General features: G+C 40.9%; 1 protein-coding gene across 5 annotated transcripts in view; it reads right to left on the reverse strand.

Moving 5' to 3' along the window:
• The window catches only part of LOC142496631 (phospholipid-transporting ATPase ABCA1-like), a 1,672,602-nt gene that overhangs the window by 341,097 nt on the left and 1,303,711 nt on the right, over positions 1-27,794 (reverse strand). For all 5 annotated transcript variants that reach the window (XM_075603302.1, XM_075603295.1, XM_075603331.1 and 2 more), the window contains 3 exons: positions 6,664-6,841; positions 2,134-2,249; positions 837-981 (listed from right to left, as the gene is read on the reverse strand). In XM_075603302.1, the coding sequence (XP_075459417.1) occupies positions 837-981; positions 2,134-2,249; positions 6,664-6,841 (439 nt within the window). The remainder of the gene's footprint in view (positions 1-836; positions 982-2,133; positions 2,250-6,663; positions 6,842-27,794) is intronic.

A 27,794-nucleotide genomic window follows, 5' to 3' on the forward strand; every position in this document is an offset into this window, starting at 1 on the left:
CAGAGATTCAAAATCCAAACTTTGAAGTTTGTTTTGAAGTTCAAATCAAATTTAGGAAACACATTTTTAAATCATGGAAAAATTAAAGCCAAAGCCTAAAGAAGGCTTAACCTCAAATAATTTATATTGTTTTAATAAACTGGACATACGTTTGAGTTTGTGAATTACAAAATAGGGTTGCATGGATGCTTTTTCACTACTTAAAAAGAACCAATTTTTTTAAATTAGCTATTTCGCTATAAATGTTGGAGCCAGAAGTTAGATTGAAATGGCTGTCCTTAGATTGCTTAAAGCCTATATAGTTGGTATCTCATATCATCCTGGGCACAGAGTTGTGATGACATTGTTACATTAAATGAACAGAGGTTATATATTCAATTTACAGACATTTCATGGGCAGTTAAAGATAATATATGATTATGGACATATGTAACAGTTGCATACAAGTTTAAAATTGTGGTAAAAGAGGTAGGATAGGCCTCTAATGTGATTGTGTTAGAAGTCTTTTCCCAACCCAGTAACTGAGCAGTAAAGGCTGTCCACCTTTGAGGCAATGCAGATGTAGACTGAAAGGGCTGTCAATTAATTCATCTGGGCTTTGAAATTCCTCTGTCTAGTCATAAACACTGCAGAGGGTGGGGCTGATGAAAAACATAGCTGCAGGCAATCCCATATGTTAACCCTTAGCATGCTATAAATAACTTTGTCTAGGGTTCTATAGTCAGATTATCAGTTGAAGATGAAGAGGTCAAATATGCAACACATGTAAAGAGAACTGGACTGTGTGTCTGCCTCTTCCATACTGTAGCTCACAATACCTAAAATTGATCACTTACCTCATCTTTAAACATCTCTAATACAAAAGTAGCCACACTTCCATTGATGCCAATGAACATATTAATGCAAGTCAAAACAACATATGCAGTACTGGGTATACTAAAGAAGAAGCTTGCTGGGTACATCAGGGGAGTGACAGCCCAACTGAAAAAGAAAGGAAAACAATTTGATGAAATGTATTGACAGATGTTTTAAAATATAATAGTCGTGTGAAAAATTTTGTTTCCTATTGTTTTGTAGCTGTTCGATTTTTTTCTACTACTAGCACCATTTGTATGTTGGCTCAACTCATTAAACTGGGAAAACGTAACACCTGAAAACAGAACGCAATATTACACAGGAAAAATTTGGAGTTTAAAAAAAAAAAATTCATTAAGAATGATCTACTGTATGCAGAAAGCACTCTACAAAACCATCTTATTTGCAAGCATTTTCCACAACAAATGTTTTGTGTGATTTCTCTTTAGGGGTGAGGCAAGGATAATTCTCTATCTTTCTCTTTGTACCTGGCAAGACGAGATCTCTGGGTTAGCATACACTGGCGACACACTTTATTCGAGCTCGGCTAGTCCCACGAATTCGGGTATACCCGGGTGTATTGAGGTTTGTGACTGTTTTCTGCCCGAGTGCATTGAGGTATTTTCCAGGCAGGGATTGAAGCATTTTATTCCCGCTGGCTGCAATACTGCACAGTATATATATAAATACTGCATTACAATTCATGAATTTATGCCATCTGGTAGACACGCGAAGCATTGCAGCCTATTAAATCCTAATCATTAACATTTAACAGATCAGCCGCCCGTCAGCCAAGCATGAACCCAGGCTGGGAAGGCAAATGCAACGGGGCTTGTCAGAGGTGAGGAGCGGCGCATTCCAGGTATCTGCCAGGTACATACTGGGTATTTGCTCGAATAAAGTGTGTCGGTGCAGTAACAATGTGGCATGTCATTATGCCGTTTATAAAGTAGCATGAGAATGCCTAATTTTATGAGATTTTTTCATACTGAATTTGCATACTGCACAGCCAGAACCAAATTACAGCTTAAATGCAATTTTTACATGAAGAAACTGGAAGATATGCCAATTTTGCATTTTAATAAATATGCCCATTAGAACCAGTAGTATTGGCTGTGTTGAAGCAACTTTGAGATTTGGAACACTAGGTTCTGAGAATTTGAACTACAGACTCAAAATCACAGTTTGGAATAAATCTTGATTGATTCCACCCATAATATTGTTGCTTGAGATGGGAATGACATGCACCCTTAAGAATAGAAAAATTAAGTCACTTACCCATAAAGTATCAGTAGAAGTATAAGCACAGGAAGGTTTTGGGCTGAGACATAAGCCTCTTCTTGAAAACACAGGAAGAGAATAATGACTATGACACATGGCACAATATAGTTGCACTGTTAAAAAAAAAACAAAAAAAACTTAACGTTACTGTACTGTTTAAGAAATCAGAATTGTTGTACTAAATAAAAATATATTGGAACTGCAATAAATTGAAGGAACCTAGCCATGCAATACTTCATGTAATATATTGTGAAGACATTATTCTATACTTTTCAGTTAGCAATACCATACATAATACTTAAATTACCTCCTAGCCATGAGGAAGTTTTAGGCTAAATATCCATATTTCATAAAAATGCAGGACTTTTGAAAAAGAATGCTTTGGGATTCAATTTAGAAAATATGGATAGTCTCCAAATCTCATGATGACCTGAAGTCAGGTCTGTAATATCATAGTTTTGTAAGGGGTTGGATAGGGCTCTAAGGGCTGGAAGAAATAATATCTGCTCTACCTGTATATCCTAAAATTACAGCGATCAATGTTTTTTATTAAATAAAAAATCAAAATGGTTGCTATCGTCAAATTATGAGAAGATTAGAATAAAAAGTAAAAGGATCTTTGAAAAACATGCAGTAGTTTTGTTAAAATATGTAAATGAGGATTTATCAACACTTCTGTTGTGTGCTATACCTTTTGATGTGACTTCATTTTTATTGAAAAGTTTTCAGGAGCTAATTTCTCTACCCCATTCATCATATTACTGATCCTCCTAATTAAAAAAAAGCTTGTCTACAGTATATACATTTATCTAGTTAGGTTTTATAGAAAACGATTGTTGAGTCTTGTCACCTGTCAAACATTTTTGGAGGGAATGTTGGACTGTCGTGTGTGTGTGTGTGTGTGTATATATATACATATATATATATATATATATATATATATATATATATATAAAAATTTAATGACATATGCCTTTATCACTGTATATGCTTACCAATGTTCAATGAAGACAATTTTGATTTAATGCTTTTACCACTTCTGAATTACTGTAAGCATACCTGATTCATGCAACCTCGACTAAATAATGTCACTTAATCTTATATTTCAAGCCTTTAAGTACTGTCTCATCATTCCAGATTCAGGTGTTAGATTTCCGAACTATATAACTTTCTGTTGACAAACATGGTACTCCTTTTGCTTTGAAGCATAGGAAGTCAAAGGTCATTCTTTGAACACTATGGTACTGTATACATTTTACTAGATATAGATGCAACGGCCGTTATTCAAACAAATCACGGAGCCGTTTACGTGTACGCTGCTGTACTCTATGCGGCATTAACGTGGCCAATCGCCCCAGGCACACGTGTTTATCGCGGTTGCTTTGTTTGAATTTCATGGATTCTGTTTCTTTGTGTGCAATGAAATGAATGAATTGCAATGTGTACAATACTGTGCTATTGTGCTACTGTGTCAATTTCAGGTGTTTAAAAACCAGAACACTAAAATGCAATTTTGTGCACTCGCCTGCACTTGCGCATAAAGGCGATACGGTTGGAAGAAATCATGTGCCATGACGTGGGTATTCCGAGGTATACAGCACGTAAAGTGTTCGAAAAACGGTCGCTGCATATGTACAGTATCGATTTTTATACACATAAGATGCATGATTATTAGTTCACAATGAAAGGCTACATTAGCCATAGCAGTGTAAAGTGTTATTGTAATCAGTACAAAAAACGACAACAAGAAACACAAATACTTCCTCTTTACCAAGTATTCTGAGGCATGAAAAATTAGCTAGTAAACAGTATTTTTCTTTTTTTTCTGTAGTTTAGTAATATTTACACTTTATTTGAAATGGTTAACAGTTAAAAAGTTCTGCATATTTTAAATCATTTACCATTCTGGTAACTTCTTACCCATATAGCTTAAAGCAGCAGTCGGTGTTGCTTGTTTTTGGCGAGGGATTATTTTTTTTATAGCAAAACCCACAGATACAGTAGCTACCAATGGGAAACATACGTAAATTAAACTTTTTATTTGTGAATATTAATGTAAACAAATTCAATGTCAGTTTTTGTGTGGGAAATGTATACAAATCACATTGGATTTAATTAATGTTATATTCCTTTAAATAATTCCATTATATTTTACTTGCTTTCTGGCTCCACAAATGAGTTTAGTGTCCAGAGATGCATCTAAGAGAAAATATGTTCTAACTATCATTTTATCAAGGTACAGTACTTTGGATCTGTTTTGATTACTTCACCGACATTTGCAACAGCTACATATGAATTATATATTTGGAACAGTAACATATGACTCACTTTTCTACTGTACATTCAATTTATAGATTTCTTCAGGTCATTTTGTTCCCTATCATTAAAGTATTTTAATCTAACAAGAGTGATCTGGTCTTATCAGGAATCTTGGATCAGATGTACCATGCTTGGAAAAAAATTGATTTTCTGTATTTGCAACAAGAGGGAATATTACATTATTGGCAGGCTGCATGATGTTCAACATCTAATTAATGACTACCCTTCCTTGTTTAGAAGCTTTAAAAAAGTATTATAATTAATCACTCTATAGTCCATAAAACATCCTGTATTTGATCTCAAATATGTTGGCATTTTTATATCAAAGTGAAAGATATGGAAATGACTGTCGGAAAATTTTATAAAACTATTTTTGTATAAATTATATTTTTACTGGTAAACAAGTTCAACACTATATTATGACATACAGTATTTTCCCATAATAGCAAATATTTCCTAATTTTTACTATTTTTGTGTCCTGGTTTTTTATTATAGTTTTCAATAGTTTATAAACAATATAACAATGACCACCAGCCACAATAGTTTCACTACCCACCACCAGTACACATTCAAGTGTATCGTTTCTGCCCGTTCCCGATCGTTTCTACGGTATCAAAAACGGACAGGCATCCTAAGGACACCTATAGAGGGCTCCGGTTCCTGCGCATGCGCGCTACACTCCTCACCACGCTACTACACGTGGAGGATAGGAGACAGAACAGAGACAGCCCCAGCGCGCGGGTCTGATCTCCCAGAACTGAGATTGCCCATCTATTTCCTATGTGATGCCCTACTCCTGTGATAGACGTCAGAATCGGGGATTATTAAAGAAATTTTATATGTAAGTTACTATTATTTTTATTATTGCTAATACAATATACATCTCTCATCTTGGTGCGCTTTTGTGTTTTTTCTTTTCTAAAAGGCCCAGACACCCTAAACTTTATAACATCATGGCAAATGTGACGTTATATAAAATAGGAACTCACATTATTTGGCTGAGGTTAATGCAGTATCCACAGTTAATTGTATGAAAAAAGAACATCCATACTAGAGCTCATTAATGTAGGATTATTTAACGATAATGATACAGTACATAATCTTCAAAGGAAACTTGGCTTTTGGAGGAGAGTAAAAGAGAGAGAAACAATGCAGGGAAATAACACTACTCTAGCTACAGTATTACCAGCCACATCCTAATAAAGAGCGTTTGCCTCATTTCAATTTTTGCATAGGAATAACAAAAGCCTTAGGTATGACAAATAACATAATGTTACGTTTTGATGTTAACATTAATGGAACTTCGTGAGTACGGTATTTTTATGCCAGTGACTTATTTGCATATAATTTGATAAGAATGTTCACCAATGTCCGTTTTTCCTAATGCTAGATTTTTATTGTGACATTAACATAAGTTAACTTTAGGTTACATTCTATAGTGAGTATAGCATTACCATTAATGTTTTGTTAACTGAAGTTACCATTAAGATAAATAGCGTTAGAAAGTTTAAATAATCTGGGACAAAGTGCATACTTTAAACAGGAAACCTCTGGGGTTTTACTCTTCAAATACTTTTTTGGACCAACACAACTATTAAAACTCTGAGCTACATATTTTTTAGTACAACAATTATTGCTATCTAATAGTATTTTATTCTACATTTAATAATAGATCTGTGAGATTTCAAGAGCTCTGTACACTATAATTTTATTTATAATAATATTTTTTTTCTTACTGTACATACTGTACTGCTGACAGTGTATGCAGTGGAGCATGTGGCACAGAGTAATAAAGAGACGTGTCCATGGTTCCAAGGAGAGCTGACACTGGGATGGAAACAGGGTGCACCCTCTTCAAAAGCAGTGTCCATACCACTGAGCCTATACCACTGACCACTCCTTCAGTATTCTTCTTCAGAAATATTTGAAGAATAATCATCTTAGTCTACTAAGAGGTAGCACAGCTTTCAACAGTGGATATTCACTAAGCTAGCGTACCAGAGCTAGATCCCACATTAACCGCATTCAAGCAAATGCCAGTTAATGTGGGAGCAAGCTATAATACCCCTTATCAATAAACAAATCTATAGAACATTGATGAAGCTCCTGAATCAAGACAATTATATTGGACACCACATAATCTTAGACAATAATAACATTTAACATAGACAAAGCAGATATAAATAAATGAGAAATACGTGTCTTACCATGTCCCACACATAATTTGCTATCCAGTAAACAACAGGGTTTACGCCACTAACAAATTGCACATGCTTGGCTTTGCTAACTCTTTCATTGATTAAAAATAGGACAAAACTTGCTGGGATGAATGACATTGCAAATATCACACAAATTGATATAACCATATCAGTTAAGGAAGACGAACTGTAAGAAAAAGAAAGAAATATGTTCCATTAACAAAATATTCTTAATACCCTTTATATCAGTCACACATTTCTTTGGTTCTAACTTCTTGTAAAATAATTCCACTCTTCTTTCTACATTTTAATTTGCCAATTACTGACAATGTCTGTGAGTTTAAATATATATATGGCAGCTTCATTTTAAACACTATAAAGTACTACATATCATACACAATACATCCTGCTTTAAACTGCAACTAGAATGTGGGATCATACATGTATTATACAAATTAGGAAAACTGGTGCTGATGGTGCCTTAAAACTTTATAATAAAGAATGTGATCATAATAAAGGGGCAACAAGCAAATACAATTACAAAAATATTATATTTGTCTAAATAAATAGAATTTTTAGCATAAATTTAAAAGCTACAATTTTAAGAGAGTACATAAAAGCTTTGTTGTAATGTCAAGTGTGATAGTTGGGGGTAGCCGGCCTTCATTTATAAAGATCACGCCTGGCTGGCTGCTTCTGTGAAACGTATGTCAAGGGCTGGTGTCAGCTCTTGGGCAAGTTGTACACCCTAATGTATTCTCCAGTATTTATGTCCACATTTTACGGTCCCCTACAGGAATGCAAGCTAGGGATACAAGGTGCAGTAAGGATCCCTGTTAGGAAATAGTTGCAAGACAGGGACTTTTGGAGCAGGAGTTTAAGGGTGGATATTCGGGAGCAACTAGGGTTAAAAAAAACAGTGTAATGTGTTGCTGACCAGAGTAGCTGTTATGTTACCCACAAATAATGTATAATTTGTGGTTACCCGTCTGTACATAAGGATGGGGTGGGCTATGAAAGTCCCATGTAAAGTATAGGAAAAACCTGACCTGTTTAGGGGCATTTGGGGTTCCCTGTGTCGTAGAGACATGAGATTTTGGGAGTGTAGGTTTTAGGTGAAATATTTCGGCAAACATGTATTTGTTTTGTTTGCAGAAATTCAGAGGTCTGAGTTACTGGTAGTCCCCTGATTCTCCACAGTGTGTAGGCACTATTTTTGGGTACACAGGGTGAATTACATTGGGGCTGCACAGTGTGCTCCAGACTCCTGGTTTTCGAACCCAGACATCTCAGATTAATTTCCCACACATATATAAGGTACCCCAGGGTTTATATTTTATTAAAGTATAGTATTTTATACTGTAAGTATAAATGTCTATGCAGTCAGCCTAAGCATTTACATAGGTGCCATGATGTCTGCATAGACATCTGAGCTCAAAGGAGAACAAGGAGGGCAAGAGGTGTCAGGCCATTTGGTTGAGCAGGGAAAGGCAAAGTGCCAGCTCCAGAGAATAAAGGGCACCCTGTTGCGCACCTTTTGTACTGGCAGACCTAGGGGAGCCTGCCCCGCAGGTGGCAATAAGTTGGCTGGGGAAGATGCTGTTTGGCCCGTCCTTTCCTCTGACATCACCAGCCAGATGAGCAACGCTCTGATTGGCTGGTATGAAAAGTTCCCACGCTCTGAGTGGTGGGCAGTCTCTGTCCATGTTAAACATAGGGCACAGAAGTCTATGAAAGGGGTTGCCCACAATCAGAGCCCTCTCTCTCAGTTTTCAGACTCATAGGTAACTTTGGAACTTGGTCCAGTGAAGCACCGGTAGGGTTTCCCAGAGGCATTGAGGTGCCAGGGAGGCCTAGCCTAAATGAGGACCAGTTCTGAGGAATAATGTTGCTTGTTCTAGGCTTATTCCAGTGACGTGGAGTGAACAGGGTAAGCGTTTTGCTGAAGCACACGCCCTGCAACTAGGAAAGTCTAGTTTTCAACCCCCAGACCCCATCTGCATTTTGTATTTCATTGTGTGTATGCGAGTTTACCCGAATAAACCTAATTTTATTCCACCATCTTGTTTTACCTAGTGCATGATCCCAGATATAAATTTGTTAAAAGTCCTGGTCTCCTGTGACACCAAGTAAATCCATTTCACAGTATCCTCAGTATTTTATTAATAACAAAAAACAGTATTATGCATCTATTGCATTAATACTATATTTATCCCTTTCACTGCCAGGAAGGGTAGCAGCTATAGTAGAGGGTTTTTTTTTTTTTTTTTAAACCTCTTAAAGACCAAATTTTTTTTGGCTACTTTGTTTTAATAAGAAAAATTGTCAAGATAAAAAAAAACAGCATTTTGTTTTCCACTATGTAATTCCCTAAAACAAGGGTAATTATTTTATGTTTTATTCCAGTTTTGCCTCAGGTCACTATAAATTCAATCAATTATTTTTGCATTGCTACTGTGGAAGATAACTTTATTTGATTTAACAGTATTTTGCACCAGTTTTAAACTGACGTAAAACTTTTTAAACTTCAGATGATAGACAAAATAATATTTAGTATTGAAGTTTCTTCTACACATACAGTATGTGGAGTAAATTAGCCAAACTGTTTACATTTTCTTTAGTAACACTTTGTGGGTATTTAGCAATCTACTGATATGTGGGCTCAATGTTATAGATGTCCTATTAATATACAGTTTGTTTGTGTTAACCTCAATTAAAGAAACTTGTTAATTATGTTTGTTATATTTAGTGCAGATCTGTTACACAAAAACATTTACACCTGGTTACAACTTAGAAATGTCATTAATAATTAAAGTAAAACAAATCAGAACAAATTATGCAGAAACTGATACAACCCCACATTGTGCATCATGTACAGTAACTCCTACCCAAGTCCACCTTTTGTGTAACTACTTCCAAGCACAAATTACAGAACTATACAATGAAATGGAGGTAAAAGGCAATCTATGTTATAATTGACAATAACAATTAACTTTATGGTTATTCACTAGAGTTATATAGCTATTATCACTTGTTAGCAGAAATTACCTTAGCATTAAAACCACATTACCAGAGTGTAATACACAGTTCTCTTATAGTCAAAAGATTCAACTGTTTCACTCTGAATAAAACTGAAGTTGATGGTTTTTAAAAGCCTGATTCACTATCAGAAATTAATTAAATTAAATTAATGGAATATTTCACATTTGTATTTTACTTCTTGCATATGCAATGCATAAACTGCATTGTACATTATTATTTTCATGCAAATCATTTGCGCTTTTGTCCGACATACACTGCTAAAAAAAAGGATGAACAAAAGACCGTCTTTGACATTATTTGTTTTATATTATTACAGTGAATTATTTGCACCAGTTTTGATGAATAACCTATAGGCCTATATAACAATACAGTGTATAAATAAGCAATAGATACTGGCTACTAAGATCCTAAAAATATTGATACACAACTATATGCCATGCTATAGGATTCATCAAGCTATGATGTGGGGTATCACACCTGATCCGGCATTTAAAGTCAAGGCAGTTAATACTAAATTCTGCACCACTGATGAATATGCCCAATGGTATCTTCTATTATATATCTAGTGGAAGAGAAGGGCATTGTAAGGATTATATGGGTATTTTGTCAGTCAGTGAAAATGGTTAGTTAAGGTCACAATAGAGATGGAAAATGTAATGTGCAGAAGAGATTAGGCAGCACACTCAAGAATAGATGGGACAAGCACACGTTTTGAGTTCAGCTGATGGCAGAATGTCCCTGAACTGTGGAAGGGATCTTCATGGACTTAACACTGGTGGTAAGCAAATTTTGTTGGCAACATTATGGGTTAATAGGGATGTGACAGGGTGAATTAACGTCACCAGCCATATACCTGGCAAACCTATGTTTAGGCTTGCAGTGCAGCAGTGATGAGGTTAAGTTTCAGATGAGAAGGGCTGCTTAATTAGTCTGACCCCATCTGCATAATCAAGGTGTTTTAAAAACCCCAGGCTGTACACACATGCAAGCTAGCTGGTCAGGAGACAGGACTGAAATACTGAAGAGATTACTGCAATAAGGTCTGTTTTTCAAAGTACATGTGTGATGAACTGTCTGTGTTCTGCATGCTGAAGAGAAGCTGCCTGGTTTTCTATGCTGAAGAGAAGCTATTTTGTTTTGTGTGCTGTATGTTTTTAAGGCTCAATAAAGAAGCCTTATCAAGAGAACCCGCGTGTATGGTTGCATGTACCCTGCAACATATGGTGTCAGAAGTGCCAGGATTTTGAGAGGCCCCTGCATTTGAAGGGCCACACACACACACACACAAAAATGAGAAAAATTGAAGAATTTTTAAAAGAGTTTCTGTGCGAGCAGACCAGACAGCAGGGACTGTTAATGCAGGAGCAGACCAAACAGCAGGGACTGTTAATGCAGGAGCAGGCACAACTACTATTGCAGCAGCAAACCCAGCTCCTAACCCAGCAGCAGGCAGCACAGGATGAGCGGATGGCCAAGCTGCTGACCCAATTCCAGGGGTCTGCCAGTACAGAACTTGCGAACAAACCCCCGGTCCTCCTGAGGAAAATGGCTCCGAACGAGGATCCAGAGGCTTTTCTACTGACATTTGAAAGGGTTGCCGAAGCTCAGGGCTGGTCTGCAGATCGCTTGGCAACTGCTTTGGCCCTGCTCCTCATAGGAGAAGCACAGGCCTCATATCAGGGACTCCCAGCAGATCAGGCAATGGACTACAAACAAGTAAAAGCCGCCATACTGGATCGCTTAGGTCTGACCCCAAAGACCTACCGGCAGCAGTTCCGGAACCTGATGTACACCGCTAAGATGAGACCCCGGGTCCTTACTCAGCGATTATTGGACTTGTGTACTCGCTGGATACAACCCGAGGAGCGCACTAAGGAGGCAATTCTTGAGCAATTCCTACAGATAATACCCCCTTCCGCACGCAGTAAAGTGGGCAATCGAGGCTTTGAGGCATTACCTGGCAGGAGTCCATTTTACTCTGGTGATGGACCATGCTCCATTGAAGTGGTTAAATAGTATGAAGGACTCCAATGCTAGATTGACCAGGTGCTATATGGCCCTCCAACCCTTCTCATTTGAGATTCAGCACAGGCCTCTTTTCTAGAGAAGGGGTGGATGGTTGGGCTTCATCCGTACGTGGCCCCAGCCACACACTAACAGGGGAGGAATGTGACAGGGTGAATGAACGTCACCAGCCATACACTGGCGACACACTTTATTCGAGCTCGGCTAGTCCCACGAATTCGGGTATACCCGGGTGTATTGAGGTTTGTGACTGTTTTCTGCCCGAGTGCATTGAGTTATTTTCCAGGCAGGGATTGAAGCATTTTATTCCAGCTGGCTGCAATACTGCACAGTATATATATATATACTGCATTACAATTCATGAATTTATGCCATCTGGTAGACACGCGAAGCATTGCAGCCTATTAAATCCTAATCATTATCATTTAACAAATCAGCCGCCCATCAGCCAGGCATGAACCCAGGCTGGGAAGGCAAACGCAACGGGGCTTGTCAGAGGTGAGGAGCGGCGCATTCCAGGTATCTGCCAGGTACATACCGGGTATTTGCTCGAATAAAGTGTGTCGGTGCAGTATACCTGGCAAATCTATGTTTAGGTTTGCAGTGTAGCAGTGACGAGGTTAAGTTTCAGTTGAGAAGGGCTGCATAATTAGTCTGACCTGAGCTGCATAATCAAGGTGTTTTAAAACCCCCAGGCTGCACACACATGCAAACTAGCTGGTCAGGAGACAGGACTGAAATACTGAAGAGATTACTGCAATAAGGTCTGTTTTTCAAAGTACATGTGTGATGAACTGTCTGTGTCCTGCATGCTGAAGAGAAGCAGCCTTGTTTTCTATGCTGAAGAGAAGCTATTTTGTTTTGTCTGCTGAAGAGAAGCTATTTGTTTTGTGTGCTGTATGTTTTTAAGGCTCAATAAAGAAGCCTTATGAAGAGAACCCGCGTGTGTGGTTGCATGTACCCTGCAACAGGGGAGTTAAGAATAATAATTAAAAAACAAGGCTTTGACCATTTCTTCCAATCTGTGTCTTAGTAAGATTTGTTGGGTGGGATCATAATTGTTGTACCTGTGTTTCTGCAGTAAGGTTGGTTGGGCCTTGATTTAACACATATTAACTTACACATTACTAAAAGAAAAAACGAATTAAAATGGTAGACAAAGCATTACACAATAGAATTGTTGAAAAGGAAAGAATGAATACCACAAAAGAGTAGAGATGGGAAAATGTGTCAAAATTCATATAGCAAATTATATGTGGCAATTTTAACAAAAAAAATGTTTTGCAGTCAAATATTCAACCACAATTTGTTACAAAAAAAGTATGAATGTATCAATTTTGTAGACATAAGATTTTGGGAGTGTAGGTTTTAGGTGGAATATTTGGGCAAAAATGTATTTGTTTTGTTTGCAGGAGTTCAGGGGTCCGAGTTACTGTTAGTCCTCTGATTCTCCACTGTGTGCAGGCACTATTTGTGGGTACATGGGGTGAATTACATTGGGGCTGCTCAGTGTGCCCCAGACTCCTGGTTTTCAAACCCAGATATCTCAGATTAATTTCCCACACATATATAAGGTTCCCAAGGTTTATATTTTATTAAAGTATAGTGTTTTATACTTGCCCTCCTTTTTTTGCTACTGTCATAACATTGGATCTGCAAATGTTTTGAAACATTTGATTCATTTTGTAAGCTGGTGCGTGAATTCATAGAATGCTTCAAACATTAGATCGAATGTTATGTCACTCACGTGACATTCAATTTGACGAATGTTACAATATGCGATTCACTAGCATACACAAAGTCCCTTTGACTTCCTAACTCTTGTTGTTGAGATTGTGAGAGGGAATGTTGTGACTGGGCTTGTGGGTAGGTTGGTAGGCAGGTATGAACAGGAGAGGGAGAGAGAGATAGAGAGCTTATCTCTATCTAAGATAGAGATGTTTGCTCTTACAGCAGTTTAGCCTGTGGAACAGGTTGTGTCTAAGTTGTGTTTGGGAAGGTATTATTCCACCTCCTTAAAACTCACTCTTTAGAAGTAGACCTATGTTAGAGGAATCTAGAAGTACTAGGATTTGGAAGCTATTGCCTGTTATTTGGAGAGTTTCTGTCTAGGTCATTTTTGTCAGCAGCTATCTTCACTGTCATTGAGTCTCTGTAATGACAGACTGTTGATGCTTCCTCTGCCCAAGCCATCTATTGTTTGAACAGCTGTGTGAGTAGGAAATGCAGCAGTACACATTGTGCACGTGCAGGCCAGTTCTGTCTCAGGGTAACTGTACCAGTGTCAATTTCAAGCCAGTTGTGGGCCACCAAGGTTTTGAATTGGTGTCCCAGAATCTGGTTTCAGCTGCATCACCAGACTCTGCTACTCATGGTGATTCTACTACTGCCATTTCTGCCATAGCTGGGGCAGAGAAAGCATAGGTGATAGGGATGTGGAAATTGAGGCGGAACTGAACGAAGGAGACATGGGTAGGGTAGCAATAGTCAATGCTTCCAGCAGTGAGGTTATAACTGCTGTAAGCTTGCCTAGGTCAGGGGTGCATCAGTCAAAGTTGGAGAGGGTGATATTGGTGATGGTGAAGGTGGCTCTTCTGATGTGCTTAGCGAGGAGTATCTTGGAGAAGGTTAGCTGGAGGAATGTGGATGTTCCTTTCAAAGACATCACAGTGGTAGTCGCCAGGTTAGCATTTGTGGTTCCCCTGCCTCTTCTGGATTGTAGGCATCACAGTGACATGGATGTCTGCCCAGAGAAACCACCTCACTGATGTGGAAATTCTTTTAATTACCACATCATGGGATGATGTTTGACTGTGATAGGACACTGCATCCTTTGTAGTCCAGCGGTGCATAGGGACAAGAGTGGATGCTGCCGTGCACAACTGTAGCAACATTTGCAGAGCAAATCACAATGACCTCTGGGAGAAGCAACATCAGCAAACATCTTTGTCCTCATCCATCATTGGATGTGCTGATTGCCTCAGGGTCACTACAGAAGAAACACAACTAACACCATCCACTCCTCGTCAATGGCACACCAGGTTGCATGGTCCACCCCTTTATGCAGGATGCAGGATGGGACTCTGTTGCTTCCCTCTCCCCATCTCCCTGACTATTTAACCTCCTTCCCCTTTCACATCCACCATCACCCAGAGACAATGGGGCAAGGGAGGTGAGAGCGAGATGTAATAATAATAATAATAATAATAATAATAATAATAATAATAATAATAATAATAGCATGTTTTTGTATAGCGCTGCTAGTTATACATAGCGCTATACAGAGACATTTTGCAGGCACAGGTCCCTGCCCCGTGGATCTTACAATCTATGTTTTGGTGCCTGAGGAACAGCGATATAAAGTGACTTGCCCAAGGTCACAAGGAGCCAACACTGGGAATTGAACCAGGCTCCCCTGCTTCACACTCAGTGCCAGTCAGTGTCTTTACTCACTGAGCCGCTCCCTCTCCCTGTAGGATTCATAATGGGACTGGGTCCTGTGCCACGGAGCTTGTGTTGTATCCCTTCATGTGGCATTCTGTGTGAGTGCAATGCATATACTGTGGGTAGATTGTTAGTGGGGGTGAGGTTCATGATGAGATGGGGTCATGGACTATAGGCGAGCATGTAAGGCTTTACCACACCCAGTAGTTCCATTACTTGGAGTAATCAAGGTCAGACTCAGAGCATGACGATCATCTTGTCTCTGTTGCTGCACCTCATTCATTATGTTATTATGGAGATCCTGTGCCTTTCCATCCTGAAAGCAATTTGCTCAGCCCCAATTAAATTACTCTAGCCTACTTTGATTTACTCAATACTTGGATTCATCCTTTACTGTCGCTGTCTGTCACTATACAAAACACTGAATTATTTGTCATCATGACAAAGATGTGCACTAGCTACTGACACTGGTTATATCTTGGCAATTTTTAAGCTTTCGGTTGTGTTGTGATGCACCATAATTTATTTCTTTTTTAAAATTGTATTGGATGTTAAACAATCTCTTACTTTTATTCTCATCTCCAACAAACAAATCCTCATTCAGCTGCTTCCTACATTGTCTCTTCCTCAGACTGCTGTTTTTGCTACATTGAAGTGTTGCTGTTACTGAGCCTTCTCAGTTCTCTATTTTTTTTTATGTGTTAAAAAAAAGTCTGTTTTAATATAACTGTTGGATTGAACTTTTATGGAAGATTAATCATGTTTTTCTAATTAAAGAATGTGTTAAGCGCTTTTTATCCAATTAACCTTAGGATGCTTTTTGGACATTGTACAATGTGATGGCACTCCAGGGGCCCCATGACGTAGAAGCTACATCATAATAACCCTGCTCAATGGTTCTAGGTGTTCTGCACTCTGAATGCATTCTGACACTTAGTGGAATGGAAGGAGGATAACTCCTCATGATGATTTTCTTTCTTTTCATTGTGAGATTACCTTATATACTATACAAGTCTGACAGATTCATGAAAGATTACATTGAATTATGTTTTTTTTTTCTCTCTTTCTGCCTGCTAAGTACAGTCGTGGTTGTATCTGAACTTATGCCCACCAGGCTGCCACTATTGCCTACCCATGCATGCCTGTGGATGTGGTGCCTGCCTTTCTGGCTTCCTACCTACTCTTGAAAAATAGGAGCTAAGAGAGGCTCTACTACCAAATTAATGTACAATCCACACTATAACTAGTTAAATACTACGTGGTGCTCCTTGGAGTAAATGGATTAGACATACAACAGAAAAGAAGTTGCAAATCCCAATAGACAGGAAAAGCAGAAATTCTATAACGGGGCACTCATGATGGGTACAAAATGTCAATTTATTAAATGTACAATTGATGAAATGAACATACAAGACAGACTAGAACAAAAACATTAAAAAAGTGTATTGTATCCTATTAACAAGTAGTTGAATTGCAGTATGGCTTCACAGTGTAGTGATTTGCTGGATACAAAGCTATAGTTGCTTATGATTTATCAAAAATGACTAATCAACAGGCACTGTAATGTCCGTTTTTTTGTACTTTTTTTTAAAGGAAATCCCAGCCCCAGAGATTTTATCATCTAAGTGATAGGATAGGATATTAACAGAGATTCTGTGAAGAAATAAGTGCAGTAGATGGCAGTGTTTGGCCACAGTGGTATGAATGACGATGGGTGTTGGACAGTAGTTATGAGTCTAGGCTAGTTAAACTATTGGGATAAATAGTGAAGTAGGGTGATTTAGTGTGTGGACACTAGACAGTGGTACTGGTATATGCACAGAAGAACTCCTATCTCTTTATCAACAGTGGCGAGAAAGTTTGTGAACCCTTTAGGATTGTCACATATTTAACATATTTCAAACCTAATATGTTATTAGAACGTAATCTAAGTCCTAATAATAGATACATATAACCTGATCAAACATATACTTTTCAACTTTTATTTATCCACAAATAAGTCAACATTCAATATCCATTATGAAAACGTATGTGAACCTTTAGATTCAATATCTAGGGCAAAATGCACCAGTTCATCCAGTTTGCGCAGCATGCTACGCATATTTATATGGATGATAGAAAATCGTTTTGAATTTTGAAATAGGGATTTTCAGAATATTGTTGGTAACAATAATTTCTTCCTTTAAACGGACAATCCCTCTTAGGACCAAACTGAACTAATGCCTAAGACATGTTTAAGGGTTCCATCAGGGGGTGGCTCAGTAACAGAGGTCCCAGATCTCTGCCCCGAGCAGCATAGTATCCACAACTACCAGAGCCCACAAGGGCTAGTTCAAACCCTATATTAGCCCCTAGCAATTACATAGTGTAAGGTCTGGGGGAACACCTCTCTCTAAGGGGGTTCTCCCCACGACTTTAATTACCCGACACGCTCCGGCTCTGCTACCTCGCCGCCGCGGGCAGGATCCCCTTCCCCTTCGCTCCCCGCGGTGGTTGCTGAACGCGCGCATGCGCGCACGGCCATGGACTTTTACGTCCTCCCACAGGAGGAGTTCCCGCCCCCAGCTCAGGCCGCGCGTACCTCTCCCCCGCGGCGCACACGCCTGATGCGCGTGCACCGCCCACAAGCCTCGCATCAAGCGCAGCTGTGGCAATCTTTTCCTCACCAATCCCTATCTTCCCTGGGGCCACTCCCTCGTCACTCCCCCTCTTCCTATTGGCCCTTCCTCCTATTTATACCTTGCTCAGCCATTCCTTCTTTGGCTGAGCATAGCTTTGTGTGACCTGTGTTACCCACGGTCGTGCCTGCCTTAGCTCTTGTCTCTTTGTCGTCCCTAGTGATCTCTTGTGTACCGAACCGGCTTGGCTGTGGACCCGCTCTGGATTTCGACCCTTGGCTTGACTCTGACCTCCCGAACTCTCCGACCCTTTACCTCGGCTTACGGATTCCGACCTACCTCCCGGCTCTGGACCCCAGGCTCTCGGTACCAACTATCCTTCTGGAACCTCCCTTTTCGTCCGGCGAGTATCTTAATTCATCTTATACTCCCGTACGGTTCCAGACGCCTATCTTCCACTTTCCAGGCGTGTCCTCGTAGCTGTGGGTGCAGGTGTTACCCTTCTCACCTCAGTTTCGGGGTCCCTCCTTGTCCGTGGTGAGCACAGCGTGACACATAGTTATATAGTTACATAGTAGATGAGGTTGAAAAAAAGATATGCGTCCATCAAGTTCAACCATTTTAAATTCCCAGGTTTTTTTTCTTCTTCACACAAGTGGTGTGGTAGACTCTGGTCACAGCATCAGTACACAGTCAAACTGTGGCATTGTGGTTTTCTACAGTGCAGTGTAGTTTTCCTTCCAGAATGTGTAGCCCTTCAATTCTGGTCACTTCTACACGTGATTATTTGTTTTGTTTGCTGAGGCTGTTGCAAGAACTGTATGCAGGGAAACGCACAATAATATTCACAGGCAGTCTCGGGGGTCCATTTGCAATTCAAGGGCCACATCTCACCCCACTTCTAACACCATATGTTAAAGATGTGTGCAGAAGTATGCTAATTGTGACGATTTAGGGTGAAATTAAAATAAGGCTTTATTGCCTGTTCCTTTAACAACAAAGCAAACAAAAATATACATAAAACAAACACCTACAGTATCCCTGTGTAAGGGCTAACTCAATCCCCAGTCACTATCTGTAAGACTGGGGGGAAAGCCCCTTTCCAGCATACCACCCCCAAAGTCTCAGCTGTACCTTATAGCAGGTGGCCCATTAGGTTAGTGGTGTCCAGGTGTCTTGGTGTGTTTGAGAGTCCAGCCTCTGGCAGGATCCTGGGTCCTCTGGCAGGTTCCTGGGTCCTCTGGGTCCAGGAAAAGAGGTCTGGTCCCCTTCTGTCTTGTTTTCAATACACAGTCCTCCGGTGCATTTAAGACCTCTTTCCTCATGTCAGTACCCTTATGTGGTGAGGAAAATCTCTCACCTGTGTCTCACATGACACTTTCACAGAGCTCTGATTAGTCCAGGTGGAGACTAGCTAATTGAGTGGCTGCAGTTAACCAGCTCCATGCTGGATTTAGAGCTCTGAGGCAGCTTTTCTCTAAAACAGGGAAAGTCCCTGGTACAGATAGTAGAAAGGACTCCTCCGTCGGGGGAAACAGTGATGCACAGCCGTCGCAATAAACTGAATGAGGCTGATCTGGTGATTGGTAAACTTTATTGAAGTGCAGTGCTGACGGATCTTCTTCTGACGCGTTTCAGCCCATAAAGCCTTTGTCAAAGAATGATCCGTCAGTAGTGGAGACCTGCATTAAATAGCACAAACAAATACAATCACCTGTGGACCGGCTGATTAACTGATTAGCCACAGATGTATAGTAACAAGTGCCAATGCGAATCTCCTGGTAAAAACAATAAAAAATAGACCAGAACAATATGGTTACAAACATAATAAACATATTATAAGTATACCTGGTCATGGAACAAGTTTAAAAACATACGGGTCAGCACATACTGCACCGACACACTTTATTTGAGCAAATACCCAGTATGTACCTGGCAGATACCTGGAATGCGCCGCTCCTCACCTCTGACAAGCCCCTTTGTGTTTGCCTTCCCAGCCTGGGTTCATGCCTGGCTGACGGGCGGCTGATCTGTTAAATGATAATGATTAGGATTTAATAGGCTGCAATGCTTCGCGTGTCTACCAGATGGCATAAATTCATGAATTGTAATGCAGTATATATATATATACTGTGCAGTATTGCAGCCAGCGGGAATAAAATGCTTCAATCCCTGCCTGGAAAATACCTCAATGCACTCGGGCAGAAAACAGTCACAAACCTCAATACACCCGGGTATACCCGAATTCGTGGGACTAGCCGAGCTCGAATAAAGTGTGTCGCCAGTGTACACAATTGTCAAATATTGGAGAGATAATAAGTATACATAGGTATGTAACATAATATCCACATGGAGGACTAAGAAGATACTGATCATTCAAAACATTATTTGCATGAAACATTACAAGACTACCATTTAATGATTAATACTGAACAATGTATAATGATGATGGATAAAAGAGGCTCAATAGACATGTATGACATGAACAGTGACTGGGTCATAATGTTGATAAACCAAATAAATTTAAGAGGATAAATGAATTAATAAGAGAAGAGAGAAAGGAAGAGGGGGAGGGAGGGGAAAGAGGGAGGGAGGAGGGCGAAGGGGGGAAGGGCGGGGAGGGGGAAGAAGGGGGGAGGGGGGGAAAGGGGAGGGGGGGGAAGAAGGGGGAAGGGGGGGGGGTGGGGGGGAGGAGGGGAAGGGGGGGAAGGGGGAGGGGGGAGGAATGGTGGGAAAGGTAGTGAACAGCATGAACAGAAACAAATGTTATTGTAAAGCAAGAAAAATATAATCAAACATGAATCAATCGTGAAGAAAGTGTTGCAGTTCCCATTCGATGTTTAGACCATGCGGTTGTAAAGTGTTGAGTGAAAAAATCCACAGCATCTCTTTTTTTTTTTTTTTCATCTTCAATCATCTTCACTTTCCACTGCACAAATCACCTTTATTAATGACTCCATTTTATTTTTACTAACCCACAGTTATTTTCTTTTTGATTCACATTTTTTCCTTCAAAAACACGGCACGGCTATAGGGACTTCTTTTGCCCCCTCTTATGACAATCTTTTCATGGGTCTATGGGAATCTATTCACATTTATGGTTGCACTAATAAATTTCGGTCTCATATTATTTTTTACAAACGGTATATCGACGACCTGATCTTCATCTGGGATGGTGGTTTAGATAGTCTTAATTCTTTTGTTGACACTATTAATACTAACGACATTAATCTCAAATTTACTCACCAAACTGATCTACATAACATTAATTTTCTAGATGTGACAATCCATGGTGACTCCAATACAATGATTCAGACGGACATATACACCAAACCACACTCCAGGAATTCGTACCTACACGCTAGAAGCAGTCACCCTAAATCACTACTGTTCACTACCTTTCCAACCATATTTTTCTGGTCTATTTTTTATTGTTTTTACCAGGAGATTCGCATTGGCACTTGTTACTATACATCTGTGGCTAATCAGCTAATCAGCCGGTCCACAGGTGATTGTATTTGTTTATGCTATTTAATGCAGGTCTCCACTACTGACGGATCATTCTTTGACAAAGGCCTCATGGGCTGAAACGCGTCAGAAGAATATCCGTCAGCACTGCACTTCAATAAAGTTTACCAATCACCAGATCAGCCTCCTTCAGTTTATTGCGACGGCTGTGCATCACTGTATCCCCCGACGGAGGAGTCCTTTCTACTTGCTGCCTTTGTATTTGCACGCCGGGCTGCAGGCATTGCGGAGACAACTTGCGTCCTTCACCGCCGGTCAGGAGACCGCCCCTCGCGCCGCCGTGCTGCTGGAGGGGTTGGCGGTTCTACACAGCACAGAACACACCGCATCAAGGATCTACACGGAGCCATTCACTTCAGGACACGTGAGTCTCTCTATCCCAATGTTATTTAGTGCTCTTAGGTGAGCCAGTTGCTGGGAGAGACTGCTACATTGGTTATTTATTTATTCATTTACCGAAGTTACCGTGAAAACTACATCTGCTGAACTACATCTGCTTGCTATTGCAGCTAGTTATTGTTGCTTCTAGAGTCCTGCACGGGGTAAATTCTGTTTACCTGTTTCTCTATATGCCTGGTACAGATAGCAATATCACAAATGTGTAAAAAAAAATATTGTATGCCCCAATGTTTCGGCTACCCATGTGTGCCTTTATAAAGGTGCCAAAGGGTAGCCGAAATGTTGGGCCAATGACATTTATTTACTAATTTTTGGTTTGCCTATCCCTATGTTATTTTTATATACAGTATATACACACACACTATATATATATATATACACACACACTATATATATATAAATATATATATATAGTGATTAACTGCAGGGGTTTTATTTACAGGGATTAAATCATATAGCAGGCCCGCCACCTTTAAATCAAAACACATTCAAATAACTCCTATTCCCTTTAGGGAAAGCTAACTACACCATAGCTTTTGCCCTCACTAATTGCATGGCCAGCTAAGCTGGTTCCCAAGCCAAGACATGTCCTCAAATATGCAACAAGGTAACACAGTCTCTGCATACAACAATAAAGTGTTTTTGCTTATCTGTCAGTCCTTTGGACTAGACGTCCCTGCTTCAGCACGGCTTTGTCGTCCTTCTTAGGGGAACTCAGCCCCACCTTGAGCCCAGAGAAACTCCTCTGTAACCAGATTCCGCAGCTGGGGAGCACTTCTATCTCCCAACTTCTCTGGGGAAAACAGTCTCTCTCACTCTGTGTCACTTCCAGCAGTGTCTCTCTGGCAGCATGGCAGCTCTCTGTGTTTCCTTAAACACTTCCTTATTCAGCCTGATTAATTAGGCAGCAGCTGTCACTGGCTACTCTGGGGAATATTAACTCTGTGTAGACTGGAAAGCACACTTATTGCACTGTTCCAGCACCTAGAGACCCCTGGTGGTATATATATATATATATATATATATATATATATATATATATATATATAGTAGAGGTATCAGTACCGTGTTAGCCGAGCTTCAATAATCAAAAAATAAATAGACGATACCGTTCTGTGGCTAACGAAATGCTTTTATTTGTGCGAGCTTTCGAGATACACTGATCTCTTCTTCCGGCGATGTTACAATGAATGAAGCAAGCAAAAGCTATACTATAAACAGTGTCTATTGGAATGTTATCTGTGCTGGTCCTTCCCCCAGTGTGGATGTGTTTTATGGCTGGAGGTGTCAAAAGGTTTCTGAAAGCAAGTTATGAAAGAGTGTGTATGTGTATCAGTGTGAATACAAATGAATGGAGAGCCCACAGTATATACAGTGCTTTACAAAAGGTGTGTGTGGAGTGGGAGTGGATATAAATGGTGTGGGTGGGTGTGGAAATGTGAGAGTTAGTAGCACAACTAAAAGTGTGTGTGGATGCTATGTGGTCCCTATTGGTGTATTTTTCCATCCCTATACACCAATAGGGACCACATAGCATCCACACACACTTTTAGTTGTGCTACTAACTCTCACATTTCCACACCCACCCACACCATTTATATCCACTCCCACTCCACACACACCTTTTGTAAAGCACTGTATATACTGTGGGCTCTCCATTCATTTTATTCACACTGATACACATACACACTCTTTCATCACTTGCTTTCAGGAACCTTTTGACACCTCCAGCCATAAAACACATCCACCCCGGGGGAAGGACCAGCACAGATAACATTCCAATAGACACTGTTTATAATATAGCTGTTGCTTGCTTCATTCATTGTAACATCGCCGGAAGAAGAGATCAGTGTATCTCGAAAGCTCGCACAAATAAAAGCATTTCGTTAGCCACAGAACTGTATCATCTATTTATTTTTTGATTATATATATATATATATATATATATATATATATATATATATATATATATATATATATTTATTAATCATACTTTACCACCAATGCAGATGGTAAAAGAGATAACAGCACTCAGATGTAGAGCAAAGAAACTTGTATTCCAAAGGTAAGACACAAAAATCCAACTTGACTCACAATTGAGGAAGTCTGGTATATTAATCGGATAACCCTGGTGTGGGTGGTTGAAGAACTTGCCCAGAATCAAAAATTGCCAATTAACACAGCCTTTACACTTGTGCACACCTGGCGCCTTTGTGAGCCAAGAGGGTTTGTTGACATATTTTTCTACAGGGTCTGAACTGGTCAGTGAGTCCCCCAAACTGCACCCCCTTCTATAGCAGAACAAGGGTGGAGAGGCGCAATGCTTACTGATTTTCCTGTCATTGGCCAGAATGTGCCAGTGTTTACGTATAACCCGCTGAATGTATCCAGAAGCCGTGCTATACGTGGAAAACATGTGCATCCGATCCTGTTTAGGAGCTTTGATGGCAGGTTCAAGGAGCTCCTCTCTGGTAGGTAACCTAGCCTTGGTCAGTGCTTCTTGTATCGCCTTGTGTTCGTATCCTCTTTCGTGGAAATGCTTCCTCTACCTCAGTTGGGTTGCTCGTAATTTGCCTCACCCTCAACATCTGTGAGAAGGGTAACCCCCTCTTGAGGGGTGGTGGATGGTGACTATTGGCCTCCAGGAGTGTGTTCCTATCGGTATCCTTGGAATGTATCCTGGTGCATAGATTCCTATTATTCTTGAATACTGTGGTATCCAGAAAGATGATCTCCATCCTACTGTGTTGCAGGTGAAGCGTATTGACGGGATGTGGTTCAGATAAGACACAAATTCATTGAGGTTTTCCTCACTGTCTCCCCATTGTAAGAACACATAGTCAATAAAGCGGGAATAGTGCCGTATGGATTGCACATGCGGGGCACCCTGTAGGAGATGTGTCTATTCATAGGTGTCCATGTAGATATTGGCATAAGATGGTGCCATATTCGACCCCATGGTGGTCCCCATCAATTGGAGATAGTACTGTAGGTCCTTTCAAATTGGAAGTAGTTTTTGTGAGGAATAAGTTCAATGAGGATCATAAGGAACTCAGTGTGGGGCCCCACTGATTGTCCGGCACTGCCCAGATGAGCTCGGATAGCGTCCATACCATCCCCATAAGGGATGTTAGTGTATAGACTAGCCACATCCAGAGTCACTAGGATTGTATCGTGGTGTCAATTGTAAGCTTTGCCAACTTATTAATGAAATCCGTTGTATCCCTCATGTGCGATACCATCTTAATAACCAATGGCTGCAGGTAAAATCCCATAAGTTGTGAGAGAGGATGGCATAATGAACCTCTAGCCGAGATGATAGGTCTGCCTGGACTTGTGAATGACTTGTGAATTTTTGGCAGGGAGTAGAGTACTTGCATTACCGGATGTTCCGTAGAGAGAAATGCAGCCGTATCTTCAGCGATTCAGCCGTTATTGACGCCCAACGTTATAATGGAATCAATCTCCCGTTTGTAGGCCAGTGTTGGATCAGAATCAAGTTTCTTATAATGATCCTTGTTGTTAAGTTGGGTCAGGATCTCACCCCTATAGTAGGCGTATGGCAATATCACTATGCCACCACCTTTGTCTGCTGCCTTGATGATGATTTCCCTGTTTTCTTTCAGGTCTTTCAATGCCTTACTTTCCTCTGTAGTGAAGTTGTGGTAACTTGTTTTGTAGTTATTGATCTCATGTCTTGTATCCTTTTCTACTAGTCCCATGAAGGTACTGCTGCGGCCGAGTTTATTCGAGCATTTGCCCGTTCTCGGCCACAGCAGTTACCTGGCGCGCGCCGGAGGGTGCCGGGCGCGTGCCGAAGCAGCGGAGGAGAGGCCCGCCGATCGCGGCTTCCCCCTCTCCTCTCCGGGTCCGCCAGGTCCCCCGGAACCCCCTGCCGCCGTCCCCCACATCGCGGGACACCAGGGCTCCCTCGGGGAGCCCTGGACGCGCGTGCAGGGGGCGCAGGCACCCGATGACGCGTGACCGCGCATCGGTGACGCGCGGCACGCCGAGGGGCTGCCACTTGCAAGCCGGGAAATCTCCCGGCTTGCGGAACTGGCCACACTTCAATAAAGTGTGTCGCCAGTGTAGAGATATTATGATTGACCATCACCGGGTCGAAGGTGCTCCTAGGTCTAAATTTCACAGCATCCCCTAACTACAATACGAGCAACACAGACCTTTCAGATTCTCAAGAACATCCTGTTGTGGATCCTTTGTTAGGACAAGTTACGGCAGGCCCGAAAAAAACCTATTACCAGCCCGAGACGCCGGGGACTAACCAGCAGGGGCAGCTGGAAGCCAAAGACTTCCGCCCTTGTTTAGGACCGATGTCTCCGCAGGTGTGAATACGTGTGGCGTCAGATTGAAAATGCTAATTTCATTGGCTTTGTTTTTTTGTTTTTGCCCCCCTGACCGTCTGGTATCGGGTCAGTATTGGCGGAAGTCTTTGGCTTCCAGCCGCCCCTGCAGGTTAGTCCCCAGCGTCTCGGGCTTGTAATGGGGTTTTTCGGGCCTGCCGTAGCTTGTCCTAAAAAGGGATCCACACAAGGATGTTCTTGAGAGTCCGAAAGGTCTGTGTCGCTCGTATTGTAGTTAGTTCCCACAAAGGCAGCTTTCCTGGACATTGAGAAGTTCCTCCGTTGTCCTTGTCGGTTCTGGGTGCTGTCATTGAGCCCTAGCAGCCACTTGTAGACTTTTTTGTCCTTGTAATCTGTAACTACAGTACGCGGTCACGCGTCATCGGGTGTCAGCGCCCCCTGCACGCGCGTCCAGGGCTCCCCGACGTCGGCAGGGGGTTCCGGGGGACCCGGCGGACCCGGCAGCGGTAGGGAGAGCGCCCCGATCGGAGGGCGCTCTTCCGCTGCTTCGGCGCGCGCCCGGCACCCTCCGGCGCGCGCCAGGTTACTGCTGCGGCAGAGAACGGGCAAATGCTCGAATAAACTCTAAATAAGCAGTACCTGCTTCAATTTGTCCCGTTTGTATGACGTTTTGTATTTTCTCCCTACAGTTGGTAGACGTGTCCGCCTCAAGGATGGATCCGTGTTTTTTCTCAATGTCAGAGATTTCTGTTCTAATTTTGGCAAGTTCTTTAATAGATTGCTCAATTACCAAGATGGTCAGATCGAAGGAGCATTTATTCAATATAGCCACCCATTTCCTACAGAAGTCAGGATCACTGCGTCCAATAGTGGGCTGATTTTTGATCCTAAAACCTCGTGGCAGGAGTTTCTCCTTGTGATAATGGGATAATGTGGCAGCATGTAGGTAAAAATCAACCTCCTTTTTCTTGAGTTTTATTAAGTCATTGAAAACATCTGACAAAAACAAAATAACTAAATTCAGCGCTAGACCTATATAAACAGTGCTGTGCACGATAAATGAATTAATAAATGCAGCCTAGTGTTCTATAAGGGGAATTATCTCTAGAACTCCCCAATACAATAGTGAATATATAAATATAGAAGATAACCTGGCGCAAAGTGTACAATATAATTGTGAATATTACTATAAAAAGCAATGTCCATAAAAATAAAGGATATAAGTGATTAGAGTGGAGTCCTTCCTTTCAGATATTTGAGTGGTAAATGGACTCAGTTCCCAAGATTGGTGAAGAAAAACAGGAGGAGTTTTTTTCTTTTTTTGCTGCAGACTGTTATCCTGTGGTGTATGATAAAAACCATAGACAAAACATTGCGCAGTATTGTTTCATCAAATGAATTCCCCCATATACAGCTTCAACCCGTGCCTACTTACTAGATGCAAAGCAGGCAGCATGCAGTGGAGAGAATCTGTGTTTTTCCAAGTCCCAGCGTTATCAGGCACAACACGAACCCCACGAGGTGTGCTGTCTTCGGATAGGCTCAGATAAAATCTTTTTCTCCAGGTGTTGTCATCTGTGTCCACTCCCGTATTCCTGTATATGCAACTCCAACCAGGGATAAAAAAGGAGGCAGAGGATTGCGCAATACCTATAAACCTTTTAATACCTCCAATGCACAAACAGACATATACTCACAGACACAGTGAGTTTTAAAAACAATAGGAGCGCCCGACCCGGCTGTCCAGCAGCAAACACCAGTC

This window comes from Ascaphus truei, chromosome 1 (assembly GCF_040206685.1).
Source record: "Ascaphus truei isolate aAscTru1 chromosome 1, aAscTru1.hap1, whole genome shotgun sequence".
Classification (NCBI taxonomy): Eukaryota; Metazoa; Chordata; class Amphibia; order Anura; family Ascaphidae; genus Ascaphus; species Ascaphus truei.